Genomic DNA, 27,175 nt, shown 5'->3' with positions numbered 1-27,175 from the left:
GTTGATGAAGTCACAAACCATAGTACCATATACACATTGCTGGGTTTGATAATAAGAATACTGAGCAGCACCTAAGTAATAATTTCCTGCCACAGTGGAAAGCACAAAAAAGCCATACGAGGACACAAATGTGTGTCTGTGTGATTATGTGCATCTTGTAAACAAGCTCTTGTCCACTTGAACCCTCTCTAGTAAACTAATACTTAGTTGAATGGGGTTGGCTGTGTACTTGGTCACTTTTTGCCCTCTACACCAGATCTCTTCGGCAAAACTAGCCAATCTGCAAGCTCACAACGTGGTCACAACGACATGCGTTGTGACATGTTTGATATACTAAGTGGTTAAGCTTAGCAAAGCTTTGCAGTGTTCCGTTCCCATCCGTATATCTTATCCTTACAGGAAAGAAAGAAACGCCCCAAGTTGTGTGCTTACTTTGTATTTCACCTGCTGTCGGTAGGTTTTTACAACACCTGCGTGATCGTGATGGCGACTACAACGAGCGGGATGACATACATACAGAAATCAACAGAGCATTTCATCAGTGCCAAATGGTTAGGAAAGAGTTTGTGAAATATATAAACTTCAGTGTGTGAGAGCAGCAAAGTCAAGCAAGTCGATCTCTGAAAATATATAGCAACGGTTAAAACTGGAAAGGTGAAAAGAGTCTTGAGACAAACTTCCGTCCTTTTCGTCCAGCAGTGGCCCAGTCCGCCGCTCTTGCTTGAAGCCAGTGAAGTGTCTCTAGGCTGCACCACGCAGCCTCAGGTTGCCAAGGAATTGTGCTCCTCTCCCTGTCAATCATACAAAATGGCACGCACAGCGGGCAGGGCCCTCGCCCTAACTTTGCCACTGTCCTCCCTGATGGGGTCTCTATGACAACGACTGGCCATTGAGGCACTCCCGCCGCAGGCACTGCGCAGGTTTCCACCAGTCCCCGTTGTGGCAGCGGCAGATGGTGCAATCGTCCACTTTCACTTCTATACCGGCTGGGATGATCGTCGTTCCGGCAAAGCAATTTGGACCTGCCGCATGAGGATGGGAAGGAAGGGGGGAGAGGGACAGAGCAAGAAGGGGTGAGAAAGAGGAGGTGGGGATACATTGAGTAAGGCTCTCCTGGGATTATGTTTTTTTTTTGCGTTTTGTTTTTACTTTTTTTTCACAAGGGGTGTCGGGAGCAATGCATAGGGCCGCAGGGAGTCGGCCAAGTCGGAGCACACGCACAGATATTTTCACGGGCATGCACCGATGGGCTTGTTTTTGCTACACTAAAGCGCTTTTGTTAGCCTCCCCTTCTCCCTTGACATGGAGCGCTTTGCATCCTAATGCGCCGCGAGCAGAGAAGGCTGCCAGGCACTGGCTTGGCAGTACAGAGAGGAGAGGTTGGGAGTACACAGAGAGAGATAGAGAGAGAGAAAGCTGCTTTGAGAGGCAGCAGGGAGGATGGTGTTAATCACTTCAGTCTGCATGAAAAGGCCACAGACTCCTTAGAAATTCCTCACACACACAATTCCTCTGGATGCCCATCCCGTCCTGTGGTGAAACTGTAGAGAACTATTGAACTGATAAGGCGTGAAGTCACATTTATCTGTGAAATGCGGTTAAGATTTACTTCCATGGATTTGTTTCTGGTGATAAGATTCTGGTTCCTTTTAACCACTTAAATCTTATAGCCTACCTACTATGACATGCCCAGAATGGGTTACGCTAGGGTTCATGTGGCAAATTGTCTGATTTGATGGACAATTATTTCACCGGATGTATCATCTGACTGAGTTTGCGTGTCAAATCGCTGTCACTTTCGTTAAATGCATCGACCTTACTTACTGTAAATGTAAACCACATGATCAAGATCTTGCCTCTGGTGAGTCAAGACTGCCACGTCCACGTCCCTTGCCAAGACAGAAGTGCATGCATGTGCCAGGAATTGGTCCCAATTGTAATAATTTAAATGAAACAATCAGTGGCTCAATTAGTGTGACGGTCACTTTGGATTTGTCTCTTACGTTTAGCTCTGTAAATCTTGCCAGACTCCATACCTCCGTTTCTGACGATGAAAAACCCTTGACACCCCAGGAGACACTGGCTTTTCTGATTATTATTCACGCACATCATATATCTAACTAATTATAATTTTGATTAGTGCTGTCTAATATAGGCCTTCTGTATTATAAGCACTACAGTGTTTATACAGTATATTACATTAAAAAAAGGTTAATAACCTATTACTGAGACAGTCTCAAGAGCGCGGACCAAGTGACTACCATGCAGTCAGCAATATTAGTGGAATTTGAACAGTGTATTAATATTCAGACCTCTTCCTCCAACCTATCATTTTTGACATTTATCATGTCATCGCCATCTGCAATTATGCAGCCGCTAGTGAACTCTTTTGTGCATGTAATTATCGGAGCATACGTTTTAATTATAGTAATAATAATAATAATTATTATTTTAAAAAATTGATCCAACAAGCTCATGATGCGTTGTGTTGCTTGTGCTGTCGGTTATTTTTTTGTTTTCTCTAATCAATTCTAGATTCGTGGTCTAGGACAAAATTAGGATCGGCATTGGACCCTAATAATAGCGTCGGCCTCCTCTCCAGGATGTTGACTCAACTCAGAGATTAGCATGAAGAGCAGGGCCTTCCAGAACAGCCCACAGCCCCGTGGGACCATCATTAGTGAGAATATGTGTTGTTTTAGTTCTCACATCAGACTGGATTCAAAATCACTTTCCTCTCCTTCGGTTCAACTTCCTATGCCCCTGCATCCTGTTTACGAGTGGAGCTGTGGTGCAGTGAGCAAGCATAAGGGACTTTAAGCAACGACGGCTACGGCAGTCCGATCCGGCAACCGGAAATGGATCAGCACTCGATAGATAAACCTGCTTGCCGTCATAGCCCTTCCTACTACGGCAGAACCTACACTTCCACGTAGTGTCTACAACGCCATGTCAATAACCATGTTTATTGAAATAAACTGTCATACATTTACACCGATTGCTCCATCACTTTCTGCTGTGTAATGTGTTGGCATGCTCTGAAGAAATGATACTAATTCCATATGTCATAATTACCATGTTTATTAAAACTGTTTTAGAATAACACAAATTGATCCAGTACCTTCCTCTTTCCACTGCTGATCATGTCCAGCGCATGTAAGAAGCAAGTTATTGGCAAGTTAGCTGACGCACGACGGGGTGTTCTCTTTTTTATCTGTTTATGTTTGACATATGCTGCATAGACACGTCGTCACCATGGGAACCAAAAAGGGGTGGGAACCCGTCACCGACGGCTGTTTGCTTAACGATTTTGGCTGCTACCGCGATTGCGTCATAGCAGCCGTACTTCCGCCTAGCGGAGCCGTCCTGAAAACCGTCATTGCTTAAAGTCCCTATTATATATGTTAGCCTGTCAGGCAGGAACCTTGTATCTCTTATTCTCCTTGTACTTTCTTTGGTTTGTTTTTTATTAATCTTATTGGTCACGTTATACTTTTAGACGTTGTACAACAGTGTTGCATAATCTAAATCTATAGCCAATCTATTTCAAGCTCGCATGTCATCAGATTGTAGATCTGCTAGTTTCACTACTTTTGAAAATGTTTGCAGTGACGTGCCCAAAATAAGGATCCCTGGTTGAAAGTGTTAAAGGAAAAGAAAATCCCATTTCCTATAAAGTAACAGTTTTGTACATACAAGGTTTCCGACCTGGCGGCGACACTATGAAAGCCATAAAAAGCAATCTTTGGCAACCTCTTATGCCTAATTTGCTTCCCCTCGGCACAGATGTGTCCCATGGACTACTCGGACATAATAAAAGCCATTCGATCTGGCCTTAGAGGAGACATTGATAGGGGATTCACACTATGGTCCCGGGTGCGCACTCGGGACCACTTTGCAGATGTTGTGGTAGTGTGAATGATGCGTACCGTTCGCAATCAATCAAGTCTCGGATACGGATTGCTGCAATGTGAAAGCCATCCGTACTAAAAGGAGGAAGTGGAAGTTCATTTAAGAAACATGGCTAAAGTAAGACCTTTTTTAAATCAGAGAGATGCAGAAGTACTCCCTTTTTACAGGACTACCTAAAAAAATCTATGAAAAGAATACAGATAATCCAGAATGCGGCAGCTAGAATTTTAACAAATACTAGAAGAAGAGATCACATTAGTCCAGTCCTGTTCGTTACCAGTATCTTTTAGAATAACTTTAAAGCACTTTTATTTGTGTATAAAGCACGTAATATCCTGGCACCCTCATATACATTGAATTCCATCAATTTTGATGTTCCACCTAGAACACTCGGGTCTTCCTCCGCTCTTCTACTAAAACTGCCTAAAGCTCAACATAAGAATACCAGTGAGGCCGTAAGTTGTGGAACACAGTACCACTGCACCTTAAAAGGGCGACCTCCCTTGATGTCTTTAAGACCGAGTTGAAAACGTATCTTTTCAACTTGGCATTTGTTTACATTTATCTTGTGTCTTGTGTTTGTATTGCTATTTTATTTGTTAATTTGTACAACTTTTTTCTTGTACTGACTAGCTTTTAGTTTTTTTGGTCTTCGCTGCTTTTTGTTTTATGTTAAGCACTTTTGGTTGCATTTTATGTATGAAAGGTGCTATATAAATAAAGTGTATTATTATTATTATTATCATAATTTAGATATTTTTATAATGACACATTATTTTACCTTGGTTGTACTTCTTGTGTTCTACTTGAATGTTGACAAAGAATGATTGGTAATCCGCTAGTGTTTGAGTAGCACAGCACGAGCTGTGGAAAAGAAACACATGCCACGCAATGCAGCTATAGGACAAACATACCAAGGATTAGTCAGTGACTTCACTGTTAACATACCAAGGATATGTACGTGATGTCACCGTCATACAGACGAGAGACAACGTTGCATTGTGCTGTTTAAGACCATCAGCGCACACTGCTTTAGTTGTGTATTGTTGTTACTAGCCCTTACCCGTTGTGAGATATTTGCCCCCCCCCCGCGGGGGGTACTGCGCCCTGGGTGCGTTTTCGCATTTTTTATTCACTAATAAATTCATTATTACATTTATAATTTGTTAAATTGGAAAAAGGGCTTCGTTAAGACCTCCATATTATTATGGTCAATGCCTGTGTGAAAAGTGGGAGTGATTGGTGCAGGCAGTGAGGAGCTACGGCGGTGTTTCTGACACACACACACACACACACACACACACACACACACAGACAGACAGACAGACAGACAGACATTGACTGAATTATAGTATGATGTTGTTATTATTATAACTCAAGACAACGTCAGGAACACAGCCAAACTTTATTATTTGCTCTAAACTCTGAAAGTGACTCTACTGTGACATTACCATTTTATCTCTCCCAAGGCCCCATCGTCCACAGCGCCCCTCTGAGGCACATAAGTTGAATGAATTGTACCCGGGTGCGCTGTTGAATCTCGGCCAATGTGAATCATGGCCAGCGGGGACCAGTCAACCATATTTGGGAACGGTTGGAATGAAACGGACTCAGTCCGTCTCAGTGTGAATCCCCTATGAGAGAGCCTGCCAAGTCTAAATTCTCATAGATCTGCCCCCGGACAGCTGGCACAGGTTACAGGACAAACCCAGGGGAGGTTAATGAGGAAAGAGGGTGACCACTAATGGCTGCCAAGTGTGTGATTGTTTATGGGCAGATAGATCGTATCGCTGCAAGGCACAAGGACATAGTTTCCGCTACCTGTCACTGCTCAAAGGATGCTGGTCTGCAGGCTCTCTCTGGGTTTATGGTCCATAAAGTTTTAGGGAAAGAGCCCGGTTCTGCCCGGTTCTGTGTCCACGCCGTCGCTTCAGATCGCTTACTTCCTAAATTTGCAATGGTGTTCTGTCTTGAGAATGCACCTGCAGGCTACAGTACAGTATATGACATTATCTGGTGTATAAAGTCTCGTGTCACTGTCAGTTGTCAGTTGTCCATGAAACGCTGTCAAAGTGTCATCAGGAATAAGTGTTACCTGGCTTTAGTAACCTCTGTGTCACTGTGTGGCAGACTGACAGCATGTCACAATGGCCAACTGACATGAGTTGTAAATGATTCAGCCTTCTTGAGTTCACAAATAACACTGGCCATTTATTTTTACTTGCTAATTACTGTATGTGCCGGGGGGCACACAAATATTCTATAATTATACTGCAGGTATCCCCTTCGTGATTTCATATGATTAGTGTGGCACAGTAGGAGGAGACATTTTCTTGAGTTTCCACTGGCCTGGGGTGAAACTGTTCTGAGCTTGATGTCTCTTTCTTTCCGGCAGAATGTTTTAGTTAAGAGTTGTATCTGGTGATGCGTGTAAGAGCCCCTTCCAATGGCCAAGTGTCCAATCTCAGGAAGCCAGTGGCCGGTAGGTTTTAGGCCTTAGTCACACATTCGAATCTCTGTTTCAAATGCGTGACTGGAGCCTTAAACCTCCATTTCTCTCTGCCTCTCTCCTTTCTCTGAGCAGGTGAAGAAAGAGAGAAAAAAAAAGACAAGCCCGAGTCTTCTGAATACTTGTGCACCCATCTGCAGTACATGAGTGGATGGCTTCCTCCCACGGTTGCCCGTCCCATGGCTTAAGCGAAGCTCTGCTACTATGTGTTTCTTTCCACCCCCCACCACCACTCAGCTGTCCACCTTCAGAGAGTTTTCATATGCCTGCCAAAGCTGGGCCAGTCTCCCTTGGGGGCTTGGAGACAGCAGGCCTCCCTAAAATGCCACTGTGGTGTTTCCTGTCTGCCCGGATTAAAGCCTGATTCCGGTGGTGCTGATGGCCAAGTGGTTAAGGCATGTACCACATAGGGTTTGATGCCTGACAGCGTGTCCCGTGTTCCATTCCTAAACCTGCCGGCACAATTGCGGCTTGTCACTCACCAACGTCTCCTGTCTCTTCACTGAACTATCACATAAAGACACCAAAACAATAATGGCACGACAGTGTCGTGCCACAATCGTGAGACAATGGATATATTAGGCTTAACTCTCCCCTTTCTACTGCTACAGGAGACTATTTGGCTTACACACACTTTTTAAGAGAATGTAGAATTTCTCCTGAAATGTGCTTCATAAAAAGTAGAGAGGTCGCACACACCAAGAAATACATTTGGTTACACAGGTTTATTTACTTCATCAGGACAAACTTTTCGGCTACAAGCCTTCTTCAGTGTAGTTGTGTGAGTGGGGAACACTGAAGAACAAGCCTTCAGTGTAGTTGTGGGAGTGGGGAACACTGAAGAAGGCTTGTAGCTGAAATATTTGTCCTGAAGAAGTAAATAAACCTGCTCAAATGTATGTGTTGGTGTGTTCGACCTCTCTGCTTTTGATGTTGATCTAAGTTGGTAACACAACATAAATCAGAGCGCGGTGGTCACACGAACGTTTTCTCCTGAAATGTGCTCAAATTAGAATATATTTTATTATGCGCACCACCTACAAGTCGGTGTGCAAGATGGTTTGAGGAGGAACAAAACACAAAAGTTCAGAAACTACTGCTATTCTGCTTGCCTTGCCTCAATGTAAAGGTTATAACTATCTTCAAAGTGCTTGATGGTCCTTTGACAACTGTTGCGAATAGTATTACGTTTAATGCCCCTGGGACCCCCTGGGACTGTAGCTAACTTTAATGCGGTCGCAAGAGGAATATTGGCCCAAGATGGAAAAGAAAGATTGTTTGAATGGTTGAGGGAAAAAAGCAAGGGAAACTTTTAAATAGATCACACTGGTCTTTAAGTTGAAGGTACAGTTGCATCATTTGTCGCTGTTTGAATGCACAAAAGGTCCAACTGGACTTTGCCAGATCATGCATGTTGACAAGCCACTGTCATGTTCTTTGGACTGCAGTGTTTTGGTAAATCCCATCAAGACAAAATTAAGTTTTCTAATGCAAGAGCTCAGTGATGATTTGGGGTTGCATTGCTGCATTACGCACTACAGTTACGGTTTGCTCAAGAGTGGGCCAACAAGCTACTGTACAAGTAAAGTAGATCAATCTTATTCAGTTACAGAAAGTGCTTGATTGCAGTTATTGCTTCCAAAGCTTCAACAAAGCTGCTAGAATATATTAAGTTGAGGTTTGATTGATTGATTGCTTTAACAGTTTGCAGAAAAAAGAACAGGAAAGTACAGTTCAATACTACAGTATGTCTGCTAAGACATGAAAGTCTATTGGCTTGTTTCATATAAGAAACATTTAATGAATAATGACATACAAATATACAGTACTATGCAAAAACATCGTAAAAAAACCCCGGTTAGAAATCAAACAAATTGCAGCCATCTGTAAGTGCTCTTTCAGAGCAGTTTTGAAGGATAGTAGGGATTTGCATTGGAGGAGAACACATTTAACCCCTAGTTTGAGCCAAATCTGGGTTGAACATGATTAGTGGAGCTCCCTCTGGTGTGGTGATTGTGGAAGGCATTGATGTTTAGGACGTGGTTTGACAAGTACATGGGTGTCTATGTGGTGTAGCATATCTTGTAGACTTGGCCCATTGCAAGTTTATGTACTGTCCTCTACCCTGAGCCATCCCAACCTATCAAAATGAGTAGGGGTGGCCCGGACGGTTATCTCAACCATCTGGGCACCTAGTAGTAGCCCAGGTTCGATTCCCGAGCCCATCAGCCTTTGCCGCGTGTCTCTCTCTCTCTCTCCCCCCCCCCGCCCCCCCTCTCTCTTCCCCTCCCTCCCCCATCTCTTTTCTCTCTCATATCTCTCTCCCTGCATTTCCTGTCTTCCCTAAAGGCATAAAAAATCCCCAAAACAAATCTTAGAAAACAAAAAAAAGAGTAGGGGTAAGGTGGGTTGTAGCAGTGAGGCCAAGCAGAAGCCTGACCAGTTTGTTTTGGGATGTCTGGAGCCGTGTTAGGGCCTTTGTGGTGCTGTACGTGGTACCACGAGGTGCATGCATAGTCGAAGAAACCTTGAATGAGAGCTCCTGTTAGAGTCCTCAATGTATACAGTAGGTGTCAATATCTTTGTCCAATACCATTTTAATTTATATTTTAAATAAGCTAAGTTGAGTATAGTAGGTCAGCCATTAGAACCTTCAAAATATATATCCTATATATAGGCAATTATCGAAATAAATGTCTACATTTGATTGAGGTACAGTACAAATTGAGAAGACAATAACGAGTTTGCATTTCCTTCTGTTCTCTATGATCCTATCATTGCTTATCAGGGGTTCCTTTGAATTTTATCCTGGAGGTTTAACAGTCTTATTAGTCTTCTAATCAGTACTGCCACAACAATGTATAATCAGCCACATACGTAAGAACGTATGTGGCTGATTATAAATCTCTTGCATACCGCAACATTGTTGTCGACTGCATTCGATGTTATGTACTCTAAGCACTTCTTGTACTTAATCATTCCCAGGCCCTTCTTGGGCCATGTTCAGAAGGAGCCGTTAGTGCAGTTCAGTCATAAAGCTCCATCTGCCCTACAGAATTGGGGCTGGCTAAGGGGAATCTCCCATCCCACCTTGTAAATAGCCAACGAGCCATTGGAATACTATAATTCTAATTTGGGGATTGGCTGAGTGTGACAAGGGCATGGGGGCACTGGGAGATAAAGGGCTCTCCAGGGTCCCATTAGCCCCTCCTACTCTGGCCTTAATCAATGGGCCAATGTTTACTCTGCTTAGAGTGTCATTTATAATTAAAGCTAGTACCACTCATTAGTGACCAACGGGCCAATTTTAATTCATAAAACATCAATTATGTCCTCATCCTCTGAAGGATTGGTCATAAAATGGATACAGATACACTTTCTGCTGTCAGTTTAATAACAAGCCTTGTGTCTCTATTCTGGGGGAGACCATTTGCCGAAAATAGGCGATCTACAAGCACACAGCACGTTGCAACAGGACACACTAGCTTGTAAAGGTCGGCTATTTTCGGCAAAGCTTTTTGAGTAGAGGGAAAAAGGAGGAGGCCTAGTATAGATCCCTGGGGACCTCAGTCAACTAATTATATATGGTTAAGTGGTTAATGCAATTTTAATTACTTCTGGAGAGAGTGCACGCAATGAATTCCAGCATAGAAGACGGGCCACTTACCGTTTTTACAGATGGGACAGCACTGTTCCGGCTCATACACGGGGTTGACACACTCTGGAATGGCACAGTCGGAGACCACGCAGTGCACCTCATTATTTGGTTCGCAGCGGCACCATTCACAAGGCGACGGCTATGGGAGCAGAGAGAGGGATAGAGAGAGAGGAATGTGGGTTAGATGACTCAACATGTTTCATCTCCCTTATTGAAGTGCAGTTCGAGTGCCTATACAGTAACGCCAGTCATATTTCAGATTCATTCTCCACACTTCGCAGCTCCTTTTATGCCTTTGTGCTGATCTTTGTCTAATGCAAATTTTCCATCTCTGCAACTAATGTCCAGCTGAGAAATAAGTCTGTGTATTGTGCACAGGCACAGCCTTGAGCCAACATTGAACAAGGGCATTAGGAGTAAGAATGTAATATAGAATCTGGTATGTTTTCAGTCGTTCAATTAGCTCACAGTGTGTTGCATTTTGCTGCATTGTGCCTCCAGACCCGGCTTAGGGGCCTCGCCTAGCATTCTTTATAGTGATGATCTGTCCCATCTGCACTGGTGCATCTTGACTGCATCAACTGTACAAACTCTTTTGACCGTAAAATTGCAATTGCATGAAGCGGAAAAATACACATTGTTCACAACACGCCAAAGGTCAACTACTCCTCATCATTCCAGATTTTCCAACCGCTCGTCATCAGCAGTGCATGTCCTCTGTCAACAAATGCAATAGGTCTGCACTTGCTGAGAAAATATGGATGTAGGAAAGATGTATAATATTGATGCCACAAAGTGTTTCATACCCCACTCCCCCATCTCCCCAGAAAATTGGAAAGAGAAGGCAACTCATGACCTTGTCCAATGTATTAGTGTATAGCATGCAAAAGTCTTAAGATGATGAGACCACAATAACTCATCTGCTATATTTTCTTGCTAGCGATAAGTACATCTCGTTCTTGTTTGGAAAGTCTTTCATTGTTTCTAGTACCTGTACCTCTCCTGTGTTTCACTCTTACTGCTGTTGCTGCTATGACACCCACATTTCCCTCCAGCGATCAATGAAGGTTTATCTTATCTTATCTCTTCTCTTAGTCTTGCCATCATCGACAGTCCCTCCCAGCTGCACTCATGCGAGCTCCAGCAGCACTTTCTGTGCTAACATTACCTTTCTGCTCATTTCCCCTTTCGTTCTGTTCACAATCCAGCTGGGAGGAGAGTGAGTAGTGAGGTGACTGCAGCAGATCACCGGGGAAAATAAGATTGAGAAGCGAATGTGTGACACAGTTAGCCCCCGTTATTCCATTATTCCTCCAGTTCAAGTGATGTCACTGTTGTCCTGCTCATTGCAGTTCATAACAAGAATGAGCCTTCGGTCTCAACTGAGCTGTGACAGGATTTTTTTTTTTTAGTATTATTATTTTTTTTTTATCTAAGCTCTCCGTGGGAGCTTGAGTGTCTTAAACCAGGCTTTCTGTGGATTCTCAGTGAGGCTTAACTGACACTGGTATAGACTTTAATTTAACACTAAGTTATAATTATTATTAATACTGGGCGGCAGCGATTATGTTTGTGTCTATGTGCAGCTACCGTAATTCCGCAAACTGCTGGACTGATCGTCATCAAACGTTTTGTGCACACTACCCAATTTTCTTTATTTTTCTATTTACCTCATAGTGGAGCTATACCAGACTGCTTTACATTTTGGCCTATAACTCATGAACCATACTGTAGGTCGCACTATCAACATTTACTTTCCCCTGGATTCCTTGGATCATGACGTAACTCCCAATGTAGGCCACACACATTTCTGCCTAACAAGATTTTTCCGTCATTTAGCATTTACTTAAACACTTTTTCTCCTATGCACAGCTTTGTATAGGTGTGTTTGAGCACGGAATTTGTTTGAGTACAGAATGTGTTTGTAGCACAGAATGTGATGATTTTATTGGCTAAGAGCGCCCTTCACTTCACATGAGTGTAATTGTTTGAGGGGCGCTAGCCCCTTCTACAGTATATACAGCTTTTGTCCCCACATGTCTCATATTTGCCATTGACAATGGATCGTGAAATGAGGTCATATGTGCCTCAAATATGTCGTAAATTTGTGGCAACACAAACATTAAATGCCATTGACAATGAAGGGAAAATATACGTCATATGTAGACAAGCAAATCGGCTAACCAATCACATAAATTCAGTTGTTCATGAGATGATGTCTGATGATGTATAATGAGAAGAGCGACCCCTTATCTCACACGGGTGTGATTTTTCTACTACTATACAGATGTTGTCCAAAACACATTGTTACCCACAGGGGGCAACACAAATGCTGCAAATGCCAGTGTTTGTTGAATAAACATTATTGTACAAAATGAGGTACACATGATCCCAGGAGTCATATGACAATGAGTGTCAAACAGGGTTTTTTCAATTTCATGTTCCTTTGCACTCCTAAATAAGAATTCTTCATCTCTCTTCCACACTCCTCATTACTTTGGATAGTTTACCCCAGGTATTTAATCCTTCACCTTTGCCACCTCTATACTCTTTGCATCCTCACTATCCTCTCTCTCTCTCTCTCGTTCAAGCACACATATTCTGTTTTACAACTCTCACTACATATCATAATGTCGCCTGCACATATCATAGTCTACTCTACGGTGCCTCCTGCCTAACTCTGTCAGCCTGCCCAATGCAAAAATGAAAGGGCTTGGAGACAATCCTTTGTGTAAGCCCATCCTCACCTTGAAACCGTCACTCCTACCACACTCCACACTCCGGCACCTGCTTGTTCTAGGTCCACAAAGACAAAAGTGTAACTCCTTCTGACCTTCTCCATCTATTCTACACACTCGCATGGCGAATGGTGTCTGTGCTATACCCTTTCCGCTACTCACTAATCGTCACCTAGCTCTTCTCTTAGCCTAACGTCCAGTGCTCTTTCCCATAGCTTTATGCTGTGGCTCATCAACCTTAGACCTCTAACACTTTTTCAACTGTTCAGGCATCCTCTTGCCTTCCAAGATCACTAAAATCTAGTGAGGAAACTCCGCCACCGGTATGTCATCTGGACCAACTGTCCATTTTTCACCCTCTTAATAGCTGCCCTCACTTCCTCCTTCCAAATCCCCCTCATCCATCCATCCACCCCCCCTCTCTCTCTCTCTCTCTCTCTCTCTCTCTCCCTCCCTCTCTCATTTTCTTAATTCATCAGCCCCTTGAAGTAATGCATCTTCAACACACTGTTTCACTTGTCAGAACATTTCAATCTCTATCCTTTATCACCGTTAGCTGTTGCACATCCTTCCCGGCTCTGTCCCTCTGTCTGGACAATCGGTACTGGTCTTTTCTCTCTCCTTGTGTCCAACCTCTTTTCTCTCTCCTTGTGTCCAACCTACCTCATGCAAGTCCTTATGCTACTTTTCCTTAGTCTTTGCCACCTCTCTCTTCACCTTACCCTGCATCACCTTGTACTCCTGCCTACTTTTTCTCTGTATGCTTTCCCGACCCGCACTCCATTCATTCAACCTCAAGTCCTTTCTAAGCTGTCTCCCTTACAACTTCTGCAGTAGTTGTCCAGTCATTGTGCTCCTACCTTTATGCTCTTGTTACCCAGTGTTCCACCCTCTTCTTGAAATTGGCGTTCACCACAGCCATTTCCATGCTTTTTTTCCCTAAATCCACCACCATCTTTCCTTAGATTAGTTTCTCTCCTTAAGTCCATGCTTACCCATCAGCTCCTCATCCCCTCAGTTATCTTCCCTCACATGCCCGGACTAGTTTATTTAATTACCAATTACGGACCCTTCCATTCAACAAAGTATATAGGGTTTAAGACAAGTGGTCAAAGAGTTTGTATTCTTTCATCAGCAAAATGCAAGGAAATGCTCTCCAAATGGCAGTGTTTAACATTACTACAGGTTGCTGCCCCTCTCACCCGTCCATGCGGTAGCATGCCAATTAAAATAGCAAGATATTGATTCATGCATATGGAGGAGACAGGCTCACCGCCTGTCAGCCTGTCGGGCCAGGAGAGGGTGGGAGCCAGGGTCAGTAGAGGAACACCGGGGGTAAGAAGCGAGACCTCCCTAAGTCTAAGGCGTTTAAACCATGTAATACGGTGTAATTGCCGTGTTTTTGGCTTATCTCAAACTAATGATTCTCTTGTCTGTTACTTCAATGAGAACATCTGCACTCTGAGGTGAGGTTTGGGAACCTACCCTGCAGGACAAAAGAAGGTGTGTGGTTACACTACTACTGTCAAGCTTACTGGCAAGACTGATTGCCTGTCGAGTGAAATTAGGGTGCCTGGGTCTGTGAAAAATATAATAGCAATCACATTCACAACTGGCTTTATACTGATACGAAATAGCCAGCGGCCAAAACCCATGTTCAATCAAGATTATGTTGAGTCACAGCAGATATGCCTAGTCAGGGAATTAAAGTAAGAATACTGTAGCTTATTTTACAAATTGGCTATGTATGTGTATGGTTACAAATAAGGGTCTGATCTACAGTAAAATATACAGTATGTTTCACCCATAAATCTGTGACAAATTGAACATAATCTATACCTGCACCTTAGCAGCACTGAATCTCCATCTTGTTATTGAAGCAGATGTGTCTTATGACAAACAAAATTTGTTATAGGTTGAGATATTTAACTCAACCTATCAGGATAATTTTGCATTGTCAATTTTAACGTACGTTTTCTCATGACAATAATGCCCTTTTGAATTGAAATGAATATTTAGTGTTATGTTGATCCTGCGCCTGGTAAAATCATTTGTTTGTACAATCCATGTGATAGTTATTTGGACAGCAGAGTACAGTAGAATTGATGAGCAGAATGCTATTGCACAGGAATTACCAGATGCTCTGATACGCGTCAGTCCAAGTTTGCTAATAGTGGGAGCAGACACGTTTACAAACATGAACTCACAATTGGAGTTCCAGGTGGTACTATTAGTTAAATGGATGCATGGATCCAACTAACTCAAATTGTTATTAATATTTGACCAGCTGCCAACGCCATGGAGGAGGGAATTACTATAAAACGTGCAGAAAACTGAAAACACGAAGGCAAGCTGTCTTTTGAAATCTATATTTGGCAAACAAAGACACTATTTTCCTCAGAAGATGCATTACAATCTTTAGAGAGAGACCAAAAAAGGAGAAAATTAGTTATTGTATATAATCCTTGAGGGCCACATTAGTGATGCATGACTAAACCTGCTTAAGCTATGTTTGTTTTCCTTAGTGAGAGGTTTCTGTCAAATCGTGGTGCGACGGTAAAGGCACTGGTGACAGTCAATACCGCTCAATGTGACAACGTACTTGTTATTCTTATGGTGTCATACAGCACGGCACATCATATTTGTGTCCTATGGCCTGTCTGTTTGTTTGTCTTAACTGCGTCCTTCGAAAGCCTACACGGTTGTGCAAGGACACTTGTGATTGGCCAGTAGCCTCTTCGAGTGGCAGTCGGGGAAAACGCTCTCGCTAGAACATGATTTACTATTCTCTGCCTATCGGGTCGCAACTCGAACGCCCCTCAGTCGGCTCGACTTTGTAACGTTCGACACGGCAACTCACTCGATAATGTCTCAGTTTGCTTGAGACAGCGGGCCTCCGTCGCGGTCTAGTCCATAGAATTATATATTTAGGTCTAGTCTGCAGGCGAGAGGCACTTCCGCATTGGCCACAGAAGCGGGCCGTGGTTATAAATCAAGGAGAAGTGCATGCATTCCTGGCTTCAAAGATAAAGTAACGGTGCCATGGCAGCCGGTCTAAATGGCTTAATTATAATAATAATAAATAACATGCACCTGTGATACAGCAGCGATCAACTCAGTATTCAGTGGCATTCAAGTCTTTAATGAAAACTTTTGTGTCAGTTATGCATGCCTCAGCCCAGCAACCCGAACAACACCGACACCGAATTCAGAAGTGCCGCAGGATGTTTTGGTGATGCTCAGACAAAGTCCCCCCCCCCCCCCCCCCCCCCAAATCCCATTCACCCTGGTATACTGTATGAGTGAGTCGGCTGTCACGCCCCTCCAGTTTCACTCCGACTTAACTGTAGGAGGAGGCCAAATAAATCTGCTTAAAAGCCAACCTTCGAGCGGGTAAACAGCACAGTAAACGTACACTGAAGCCAGACAACATGGTCAAAGGGAGCTCACGCAGGCAGCTACCAGATAAAGGGTTATAGTGCTTTGACAGTCAAACTGGAAGCTGGTGTCACCCGTGTCAGAGCTGCATGTTATCAGCAGTCAGGGAGTTCAGCACATCAGGGGAAGGAATGGGGGTGGTGCGTTGTTTGCTAGATGTTAAGAGGAGGTCTGCTTTTAAACCTGTCTTAGTTCTTGAGGAAAAACTGTCTTGAAAGTTGCTTCTGGCCTACTTGTTTGCTCTTGATCACTTCTTCAAATTAAGGCACGCACGCACGCAAGCATGCACGCAGCACGATAGGAAAATCAATTTGAGCTACTCATCGCTGCTGCTTTTTTTTCCTCTCATAGGTGTCACTGATGAAGAGCAAGATAAGTCACTAATTGTGTGTGTGTGTGTGTGTGTGTGTGTGTGTGTGTGTGTGTGTGTGTGTGTGTGTGTGTGGTTGTGCGTGCGTGCGTGCGCGTTTACCCAGGATTGGTTATTATGAGTGTGCACATGACTGCGCATGTGTGCATTCATCTAATCTAGTTTTCAGTAATCGTGTCAAGTTATGCAAAGCTGTGTGAGCATTTTAAATTCACATTTATAAGTAATCTGAGACTGATGATTTTCTTTTTTTTCAAAAATCAGTAAACTCTGTTAGCTTTTAAATGAGGAATTATTCTGCTTTTTCTGCAGAGAAGAAAGCTATGTCTCTTGGTTCTTCATTGAAGCGAGGCTGGGGCCAGACGTTTTCCCGAACAGACATGCTACACTGCTCCCTTTTTCTCAGTGGCACACGTGCCCTATAAGCCAAGGGCTGGCTAGCGGTGGTGCCACCACACAGCACCTTCTTACGAGTCGCTCTCTTTTGTTGTTGTTGCTGTTGTGCGGAAGCATGCACTGCTTCAGCACCACTGAGAATGCTTTTTAGTTGTGCACCTCATTCAGTTGAGGGAAATAAAAAGAGTACAGACCCTCCGGGAACCGCGGTCAATGAAGTATATAGGGTTTACAGTAAGTGGTTCAAAGAGGTTCAGCTCACACACTGCCTGCAGCCTGAGGACAGAGACGCAGACAAAACGCACGCTGCCGTGTTTGGCTGATGCCAAAACACAAAGTGGCATGACGACATAGTGCATTTTAATGTGTTCTGGAATGTGGTGCTTTTTTTTTTCTCCTTTCAAATAGTGAAACGTGTCACTATTGTCTCTGACCACACCAGTCTATAGGCCAAGGGTGTATTTGAGATAATAGATGAGAGATAATCTTGATCAGATAGTCAGTGAATGATTGACACTATGTTGCCTAGCCTACTACTTCCCCCACCCCCCGCACACACACACACACACACACCCACACACACACACACACACACACACACACACACACACACACACACACACACACACACACACACACACAGACAGACTTTTCTGCAGCACGTATACAGTACATACTGTAAGAGTGAATGATGTGAAATTACTACTTGGCATATACAGCCAGTTAGCCAAAGAAAAAGACAGTGCAGCCCTAAAGTGAACACTGGTCCCAGGCTATATAGGGCACCATTTCATTTAGGGTATATGATCCTGTCGGGAGCGGATTATATCGTTATGTCATGTTGTAGTATTGTTTTGTAGTCGACAGGCAGGAACAACGGGGCGGCAACTTCCTTTTCCAACTCGGATCATGACAACTCATGAAAACGAACAAAACATTTCGGACAATAATGATTCGTTCGGCCCCCCTGCAGTATCTCTAAGCGGAATCCCTATAGGCACCCTCTACAGTAGTTTGCCCCCTGTAGGTAAAATGCCTAGAGTGAGTGAGCTCTCTCAGGGCAGTAATGGACAGCAAAACAAACACTGCATCACTGATACAGTCCGGCTGTTCTGTATTGTAGATGAATGGGTAGTACTATACTGTATGTAGGCCATCTGGGAATTGGAAGGTCACCCTCGGCTATGTGTCAAATTGTCCCTCCCTGTCCAAAACACTTAACCCATAACAGATGCCCCTGTGTGCTCATCAGAGCCATCTGAGCCGTCATCTGCTTGGGGGAAGCTGTAAAAGTAGTTTTTCCCTGCAAAACTGGGCTTCACTGTCAAAATAATTCCTGTGTTGCTGATGTACTGCATGAGGCAAGCCAGGCTTAGAATTATACAAATGGAAGTCCGACAATGTACCAACGCTATACGTGGGGTGAATGGCCCTTGAAAACACTGACACAATGTCTGCTCTCAGCATTACGTAAGTGTCACTTAATGGCTGACCTTTCTGTTGTATTATGTGATGAGACTCACTATAATGATGGCGAACAAGGGCGATGTTGTATTGCAGTGGGACTCAAAGTGGGGCCCGGGGGACTCCCAGGGGTCCAATGGGTCCCCAGCTAAAATGTGTTGATACAGCATCAAAGTCAGTTTAAGCAAGCCTATTATATAATTTGTCTATTCGGAAATAGCCAATAGCCTATATCTGAAAGCTTGCGTTGTATGCTAGTACTGTAGAGATCTTGTGTATATATATATATACACACACACACACACAAACTCTTGAGAGATGGGGTGTTTGCGGTCAAATACATTCAATTTGGGGGTCCTTGAGGTGAAACGGTTTGAGAACCACTGCTGTATGTATTATATGTGACCTATGTCTTGTCCGAATTCATCTATCAATGCAGATCCTCTCCTGCTGTCGAATGCAAATACAGAGCTGCACACACCTCCCCAGGATCACAACCAAATAAATGCCACGAGGCCTGCACCAAAGGTTAACCTGTCGGCATCTTTTAATTGGGTCTCTATTCTCAGACACTGTGGGGAGTGTTTGATTTCCTTGATCACTGCAGGGTGCCAGGACGTTCATTTCCTGACTGAAGTACTCCAGGCTGTCGCTGGATGCTGTGTATTCCTCAGCCTTTTAGTTGTCAAGCTCCACCAAATTAGGGCCAGACAGATACATCGGTATATAGGGCCAACATATCGGCTATTTTTGTTTGACTCTGTATAGGCAATTATGCAGCCTGTGTGTTGCTTTCAAACTTTTTCAAAAACGTTCTAATTTAGCAGATGTGCAAGCTCTCAACGTGTCACAATGTGATTATGTGAGCAATGTAGGTTGGTCATTTTCTAAACGTTTTAATAGGGCCTACTGTAAGTGGTTTTATTAAATTACGTATCAAAAACGTGTTTATTGTATTTTTGTACATTGCTTGCTTGTAAGTTAATACAATCCATCCCAGCCCTCTAGGGGAAAAAGGGGCACCAGTGCCAGAAGAATGCGTGAAAAACCAAAAAAGAAGAAGGGCTCCCTGACTAACCACGTGGTGCAGCCCCCATGTTGGGATTGTTATTACTCATGGAGGGGCAGCACCCACCGGCGTGGTACCATCAGCGCTAGCTTAGCTTAGCTTGTTTTCATGTTTTCTAAGATCCTAAACACCCCAGATTGTCTCATTTTGTGCAGAACATGTATTTAATATTATTTTTATTTACTGGATAAAATTAAAGAAAGACGAGTTCCCTCGTTCTGGCAAAGGCGGGTTGTGGAGAGAAGAAGTCCTGTGTTCTTGGCATACTTTGTGTTAAAATGAAATGCCTAAAGGGCGAGGTCGCGTGCACGCATCCACCTGGGTGACGGCAGACTGCTGGGTGAGCGCTGGCGCTTTGTCAGATCAACATATGGAATAAATTCTGTATTCATACCCTGAAGAAGACATCTACAGTAGCTTTTCTTTTTTTAAGATATTTTGTTGGGGCTTTTTATGCCTTTATTGATAGGTTGAAAGTAGACTGACAGGAAATGGGGAGAGAGATGGGGGGAGGACATGCGGCAAAGGCCGTCGGGATCGGGAGTCGAACCCGCGGCACGCCGTCAGGCTGGCTTAGCCTGAAGAAGACAACTAGCTTGTCGAAACATTGGTAAATAAAAAGTATTTTTTTGCATCGGGACTACGAGTTGTGCGACCTCTCCTTTCTGTTCTAAAGTTTGTCTCCCGTGGTCAGCACCTCCTTACTCTTGGTGTGTGCTCCTACCATTTTGTTTGCTATGAATTCTGTATTGGCCATATATAGAGCTTGTCTTGAGTGTACAGGGTTTGATGAGGTCAGAAGAAGAAAAGGGCATGCGGTGTAGAACACTTCTTTGTTGTTTTTTGTCTTCTTTCTAATTATTTGTTCGGCCCAAAAAATTGTGTTTATTAATTTTATATTGATCATGATTTTGTCACCATCCGAGTTGGCTTTGTCTGAGGCTTACAGGTCTTTAAATCATGACGGACGCTTGTCGTCATGAAAAGGAGCGGAACTGCGACGCTCTATAAGAATACTTTTCTAATTTTGAGTGTTGCGGGTTGTCTGCTTTTGCAGACTTTTTTTTCCTTTCATGATCAAAAAATGATCAATTTAAATAAAACATTCTGGGAGTTCACAGAAAATATTTTCTGTAAGGAGCAGCCCAGAAAATATTTTCTGGGACCCCTAGGAATCTCCTTTGGGGACCTCGGACCCTATAAGTTGAGATACCACTGCTGTATTTGACAAAGACTTGCTGAGAGTAATCCACATGACCTTGCTAGAGCAGTTCTGTGCCCCTTCCCAGTTGGGCAATATCAGTTTTTTTTTCACTGATTAACATTGGGTGGCCATTCATAGCCACGATTTCCTCTCTCTTTAGGGCTGTCTTTTTTCAATGCTGGAAAAATCAATAACGGCAAATGAATCGTTTTTTGAGTGCCGTGAAATGTCCTTCCCTCACCGGCCACGCAATTCAAGGTTAGTGTGGCTGTGAGGGTGAGATGCACTATTGATGGACTCAAAACTGAGATGCTCACATGCTTGCAGGGAGAGTGTGTGCATGCATCCCAATGCAGAGTTGAGGCTGATGCTGGCAAACACACTGGTCACATAAGATTAGCTACATGGGCAAAAGGGCTGATTTTACACATCCCCTGATTAACATCACACTACGTCACTTAACCACTTTCAAAACGGCTGTCCCTATTTTGGCATGTCATACGTTAAAATATGTTTGCAAAAATAGCAGATATAATATTCAAGGATTATTAATGTGACATAGATAAGTAGATCAAGTTTGTGCTTGAAGTCCCCACGCTCATGCCTGATGTTAAAGCCCCCGAGAGCTAATAAGCTTTGTAAACAATAGCAAGCCATATTTAGCTCCAGGTATTTGATAAAGAGAAATGCTCTGACGCATCCTACTGCTTGTAATGTTGCTGAATGAGAACCTTTTATTCCCCTGACACATGACTCATAAATTAGCCTAAAACAAATATTACAGTGAGTCAATAAGTTGTGTTTGCAGTTGTGTGTAATTGCACTCATCCGGTGCAGGTACACTTTGCACAGTCCAATAATGTGACTCTAAAGCCAGACGAATGAAGTAATACTCTGAATGTAGTTGAATTTAGATTGAACGTATGGTGGCTGTATACAGTATGTACTTTACCAAAACACAGGATATGATAAAAACGATCCCCTGTGTAAATCCAACATTTCTATGGCAATATTCAAGCTTAATCTGAAGACATTCGTATACACTCCATGTGGTTAAGTTAACCACATGGAACCTAACGTCCCTATTCAGAGCAGGCAAATTAACATTCTGATGTGAGCAAGTAGACTGGCTATTTTCTGCACAGAGAGTGGGTGTAGAGTGCAACAAGGAGGGGACCTATAGACCCCTGGAGGGACCACAATCAACTAATTATAGGGTAAAAGTGTTGAAGGCTTTTGCTGTGCATATAATAGAGCGTCAGAGAGACCCGGAAAATAAATCCCTGTCCATTTTCCTCATAGACTTTTCAGAAAGTATTTATTTAAAGACGTTTACGCCGCGGACAAAGCAACTCTTGTCATGACAAATCATGACAACAAACACAATTTTTCAGGGCCAAACAAATAATTAGAAAGTAGAAGAAAAAAACGGCAGGTTACAACACTTTTTGTTGTTGTTTTTCTTTTATTATTTAATAAATTATTTGTTTGGTCCAAAATATTGTGTGTGTTGTCATGATTTGTCACGACAAGAGACGCCTAAAAGGTCTACGTTTTGAAATGTCTATGGGAAAAATGCATTGGGATTGATTTCCTGGGCCTGGCGTCGTCATGACTGCGACGCTCTATACTCATGCTGGCCCTTGTTGCTGCCACCGCCTCGTCTCCTACTCTGCCATAGACCACCATTCATTTGAAGTTTAATTTAAGGCCTCATTTACTCTTTGTGTAGCTCTCATTCCAACCTCAATCCAATTATTTAACCCACAACAGTCTAAACTTTCAAAAGCCAATTTGTATTACTCCAAAAATGTGTAAAGTATTAGGATTTAATAGTAGTAATAGGATTATTAAACAGGATTATTAATGCTGTTTTGCATCATGCTAAATCTTAGTCCCCAAATGGAAATAGCAGATCTGCTGTTTTGCGGTGGCACTATAGGGCTTGAAGATGAGAAAATACTGTATACCTGCATGCATATTGGAGTTAAAGCTCCTTTCTGTTGTTTTTCAAAGGAGGCTTGAGCCCCTGCCATACCCATATGTAAAAAACTGCCCTCTCCAGAACAAAGAATGCAGTTTTTACTATGGTGAAGGGAATGCAAAACAACAAATCTTGTAAAGCTTGTGGATCCTCTATTTTTTTCTCTTTTTTTTCGCGATTCTAAAATAAAAAGTCTTCTAAATTCTTAAAATGTTTGTGTCAGTGGTGCTCAACCTTTTGGAAATTCTTTATTGGGAATAGCCCCTTGAGATGAATCATCTCGTTTTCAAGGGGATCCAGAGATTACGAAATACACACGTTTCTGAGCAATTAGACAAACATCATGTACAGTAACAGACAGTTGGCATACAGGAGAACAAGACAAAACAAGGCATGTCAAGGATTATCTGTATTTGGCTGCGGACCCCCATCTGAAAATATGTTGTTCCAGGGACCCCCAGAAGTAAAGATTTGAGTTAAAAACATTCGCTCTAAAAGAATATATATTCAAAGATTTGCGACAAGTTTTCACGATTAAAAAAAATAGATCTAAAAGCTCATAGCACGTAGTTCGGTGCTGCACTATGAGATTGTAGATCTGCTATTTTCCAATAGCTAAAGTATGTAAAAAGAACCACGGCTCATCTGCTGAAAAAAATTAAGTGAGGTGCTGGAGTCACAAAGGGAAAATGAGAAGGGAAGCCCCGCACACTCAGATCTGCGCACAATCAAAGTATTTATTTTGCAAGCTTTCGGTCTTCAGGCATCAATAGCTTAAGTATAAAATAATGTTAAAAACATCAAAAGGGGTTCCCGTCCTGAATGGGTTAAGGCGATGTTGATCATCCACAGCCCACACACAGTTGGATTAAGCTGTTTGAACCTCGTTGGCAGCAACAACAACATGAGGTGGTAGATCGGTAATTATCCACTAAGATATTTGGTATATAGAGGGAAAAGGTAGGAGGGGAGCTACGCCACATGGGGTCAATGAAGTATATAGAGTTTAAGTGGGTTAAACAGCCTGTATTTGACATTGCTCATAGCAGTGTCATAAAATTACAAGTACTGTACATTTACACAAGTATTGTACAATATGTTGAGGTATTTTTTACTTGAGTGTTACTTGAGTGTGCCTGGGAATCTAAGAAAAAGTGACACATTGGGTTTTATGATTAACATTGACTGTTTTCAATATGTTTGAGTTACATTTATATAATGAAAAAATAATAGCTCAGCCCCTACAGCTTTTGAAACATAAGCTGTCACATATTTTTTTGATTTTACATTTTCATGTAAATTGAGCCACCTGATTAGCTAAGATGGGCCACATTTATTTTTAGCCTATTAGCTCCTTGCTCTTTAAAGTTGAACAGCCAATGGATGCACATGATTCTTGCCACAGTTGTACTTGACATAAAAAGACCATGCTTGGTCTATGGTTGTTATGGTGGGAGATGCAATGCATCACATCTGATGAGGTGCAACCACATCAGTCATGTGCGTTCGGATATGCGCACTGGGAGCGCACTCGCCTATTAGTTTGCATTGCACAGTGCTCAGTGCGCTATTTCCGAACGTGCCCGATGACTGCTCAGGGCGGATGCCAGGTGAAATACATTTTAAAGGTGTTCAGCAAAAATGAGCCACTCTATCATCTACAATGCAAAAGCAAAACAGAGTCATTTCTGATAAAAAATAATGTCATTAGGCCTACATTTTAATAATACAATGAATAGCATGCAACATACAGTGTAGAATTACAACATTTAATGATGAAACAAATGAGTTTGTTCAACTTTAAGTCAATATAAGTCTGTGCTTTGGAAGAAATGTGCATGCAAAAACAGCCCCAATCACATAGATGCAACCTATTTGCAATCACACAGGCATGCAGAAATGACAATAATCTAGGGGCTCATCATTACAGATATAACAATGGGTGGCCCATTTTAGCTGAAATGGGTGGCCCATTTAACCTGAAAGACATTAAGTTAAATTGGGCCACTAACAACATTTGCATTTTCATTAAAAAATGTGTTAGCTAAGCAAAATATCAGCATTATATCTGGTGAAGACCATCATAACACAGATTATACACAATCAATTGTTTGAAGTCAAGTACAGTTGTGGCAAGACATTTGTGCAGTCATTGGCTGTAAAAATCTAAAGACACAATATAGCTAGGAGGCTGAAACCTTAGCTGGCTCATTTTACCTGATGGCCCACTTTACATGACACCACCCCCTACTACAATTATATGAAAACGTTAGTTACTAGTTACTTTGAAGATTTTGATTAATATTACAAAACACACTAACCACTTCAGTTCAGTCCTATATTTCGGACATTTGAAAATATCAGATCTGCAAGCTCACAATGCATCATGATGTGACACATTGTGAGCTTGTAGATCGGCTGTTTTCAAAGTATTTTTATACATTTGGAAACTTGTAAAATGGGACTCATTCTGCATAATGAGTACTTTTACTTTCAGTAGGCTACTTAAGTATATTTAAATATTATATTTAATACTTTTGTATTTTTACTGAAGTAAATTTTGAATACCGGACTTTTACTTGTATTGGTAGTTTTACTTAAAGGTTTTTTTCCATTTGGTTTCTAACCATCAATCATTTAGTTGTGGGGACCCCTGTGGTTCTGCCTCAAAGACTCCTGAGTTTGCTGGACCTCATGTTGAGGACCAGTGGACTATACTTTAGGTTCAAGCTGCTTTCTCCCATCTTGCACTTTGTAAGCACAGGATAAGAGCATCTGCTAAACACCTAAATTGTAAGTTGTACGTCTAAAAGGGAAGCGATTTCCATCAAGAACAGCACAAGGTTTACATGCATACATGTTCCAGAAAGATAAACTATCTTGGAGCACAGCTGCACATGCACAGTCGCACTGTCGCACGCACAAACGCCCACACACGCACACATCTAACAGCTTCTTGGTTTGATGTCAGCACATCCTCCACAGAGCAAAGGTTTCCCAACATCAGCACTGCATTTTGGAACTTTAGAAATGCTGCATGTTGGCATGACTGGAGCAGCAAGGAGCAAGTGATGTCATTCAGGGAGGCAGCCATGCATACCTCCCACACAAACACACTTTACTCTTCACACACCACAAACCTTGAGTGTTAAATTAACACTCGCAACCTTTTCCAAGGGGTTGTTGAGGGGGGTGCGGGGGTGGGGTCCCCAGCTGAATGTGTCAATATAGCAACAAAATCAGTCTAAAACCGTGCTTTATAAGTTAACCCACATCGGCCATTTGAAAATAGCAGACCTATATTGTACAAGCTCACAAAATTGCAATGAAGGCCTATGTCTGCATTTTCTTTTCTTTTTTATTTAATTTTTTAAGATCTTGATTTTCTTATTTTGCATCTCTGGCACAAAATCTTTGCAGATGGGGTTCCACAGACAAATACATATTAAGTTGGTGGTACTTAAAATTAAGTTTGAGATCCCTGACTATTTATGCTATGGCTATATGCTACCCAGCCATCTACACCAGTGGTTTTTAACCCATTTCATATCAAGCCCATTATTTATTCTGCATTTGAGCCACAGACCACCAATTGATTTCATTTAGCCTCTCATGAAACCAAATGGTCAAGAGTTAAAGATATATAAGGCTTACCAACTTTCCATCACTTAGCATGCACGGGGGACCACTGGTTGAAAACCACTGATCTACACAACAACAGAGACTTTGTGCAGTGCTCTTGTGTCAATGGCAATCGTGATGTTGACCATATTGCATAATACCCTAATGTGAGCATGCATGCAGGACTCGGAGAAGGCTATTTGTATATAGTTACATTTACTTTCTGGTTCAGCCATAATAGCACATGGCTCCTTTGCTACCTCCAGACATTAAACTAAATAATAGGATAATAATGCTTTCCCAAAGATTTCTATATGTAGGCCTATATACTTTTTGAATGAACGTATGGACACAATGGAACCAAACGCATCAATGAAGCAAATTATTTGAATTGGCTCTAAACGAAGTTTAAGGCTCCTTACCTTAAATTCTTCCAAGACTTTGTATTTTTTCCCTCGGTATTCGCAAAAGTTTTTAACTTCCTTGCACTCGGGGCAACATCCATTGTGCTCCACCTTTGTGCACTTGGGGTGGATCCTGGGACACTCCGGCTGGTCGCACACGGGCCCGTCCTCAGTGCATACGCACGGACAGTTCGAGTGTCCGGGGAAGAACCGCTCCCCGAGTTTGTACACGAAGCCACTGTCGTCCACGCAGCCTTTCCCCCGGTAGTCGTCGAAGACGATGTTGTCATTGTTTGTCCGCTCCGCCTCGTCCGTCGCCACGGGGTAATCCTCGGGACTGACGGAGGCCGGAGAGACGGCGTTCAGGGCGAGGAGAACAACACAGGTCGTTGGAAAGAAAGGGCCCAT

General features: G+C 42.7%; 1 protein-coding gene across 1 annotated transcript; it reads right to left on the bottom strand.

The window, feature by feature from the left end:
- Positions 1 to 870: 870 nt before the first annotated feature.
- vwc2l (von Willebrand factor C domain containing 2 like) lies at positions 871 to 27,175 on the bottom strand (the record flags this gene model as incomplete). Its single annotated transcript, XM_080786501.1, has 3 exons — positions 871 to 1,022; positions 10,089 to 10,218; positions 26,786 to 27,175. The coding sequence occupies 3 exons, from the start codon at positions 27,173 to 27,175 to the stop codon at positions 871 to 873; spliced, it is 672 nt and encodes a 223-aa protein (XP_080642627.1).

Source organism: Protomyctophum bolini (assembly GCF_963924005.1).
Source record: "Protomyctophum bolini genome assembly, chromosome: 16".
NCBI lineage: Eukaryota > Metazoa > Chordata > Actinopteri > Myctophiformes > Myctophidae > Protomyctophum > Protomyctophum bolini.
This window is presented reverse-complemented; position numbering and strand designations above follow the sequence as displayed.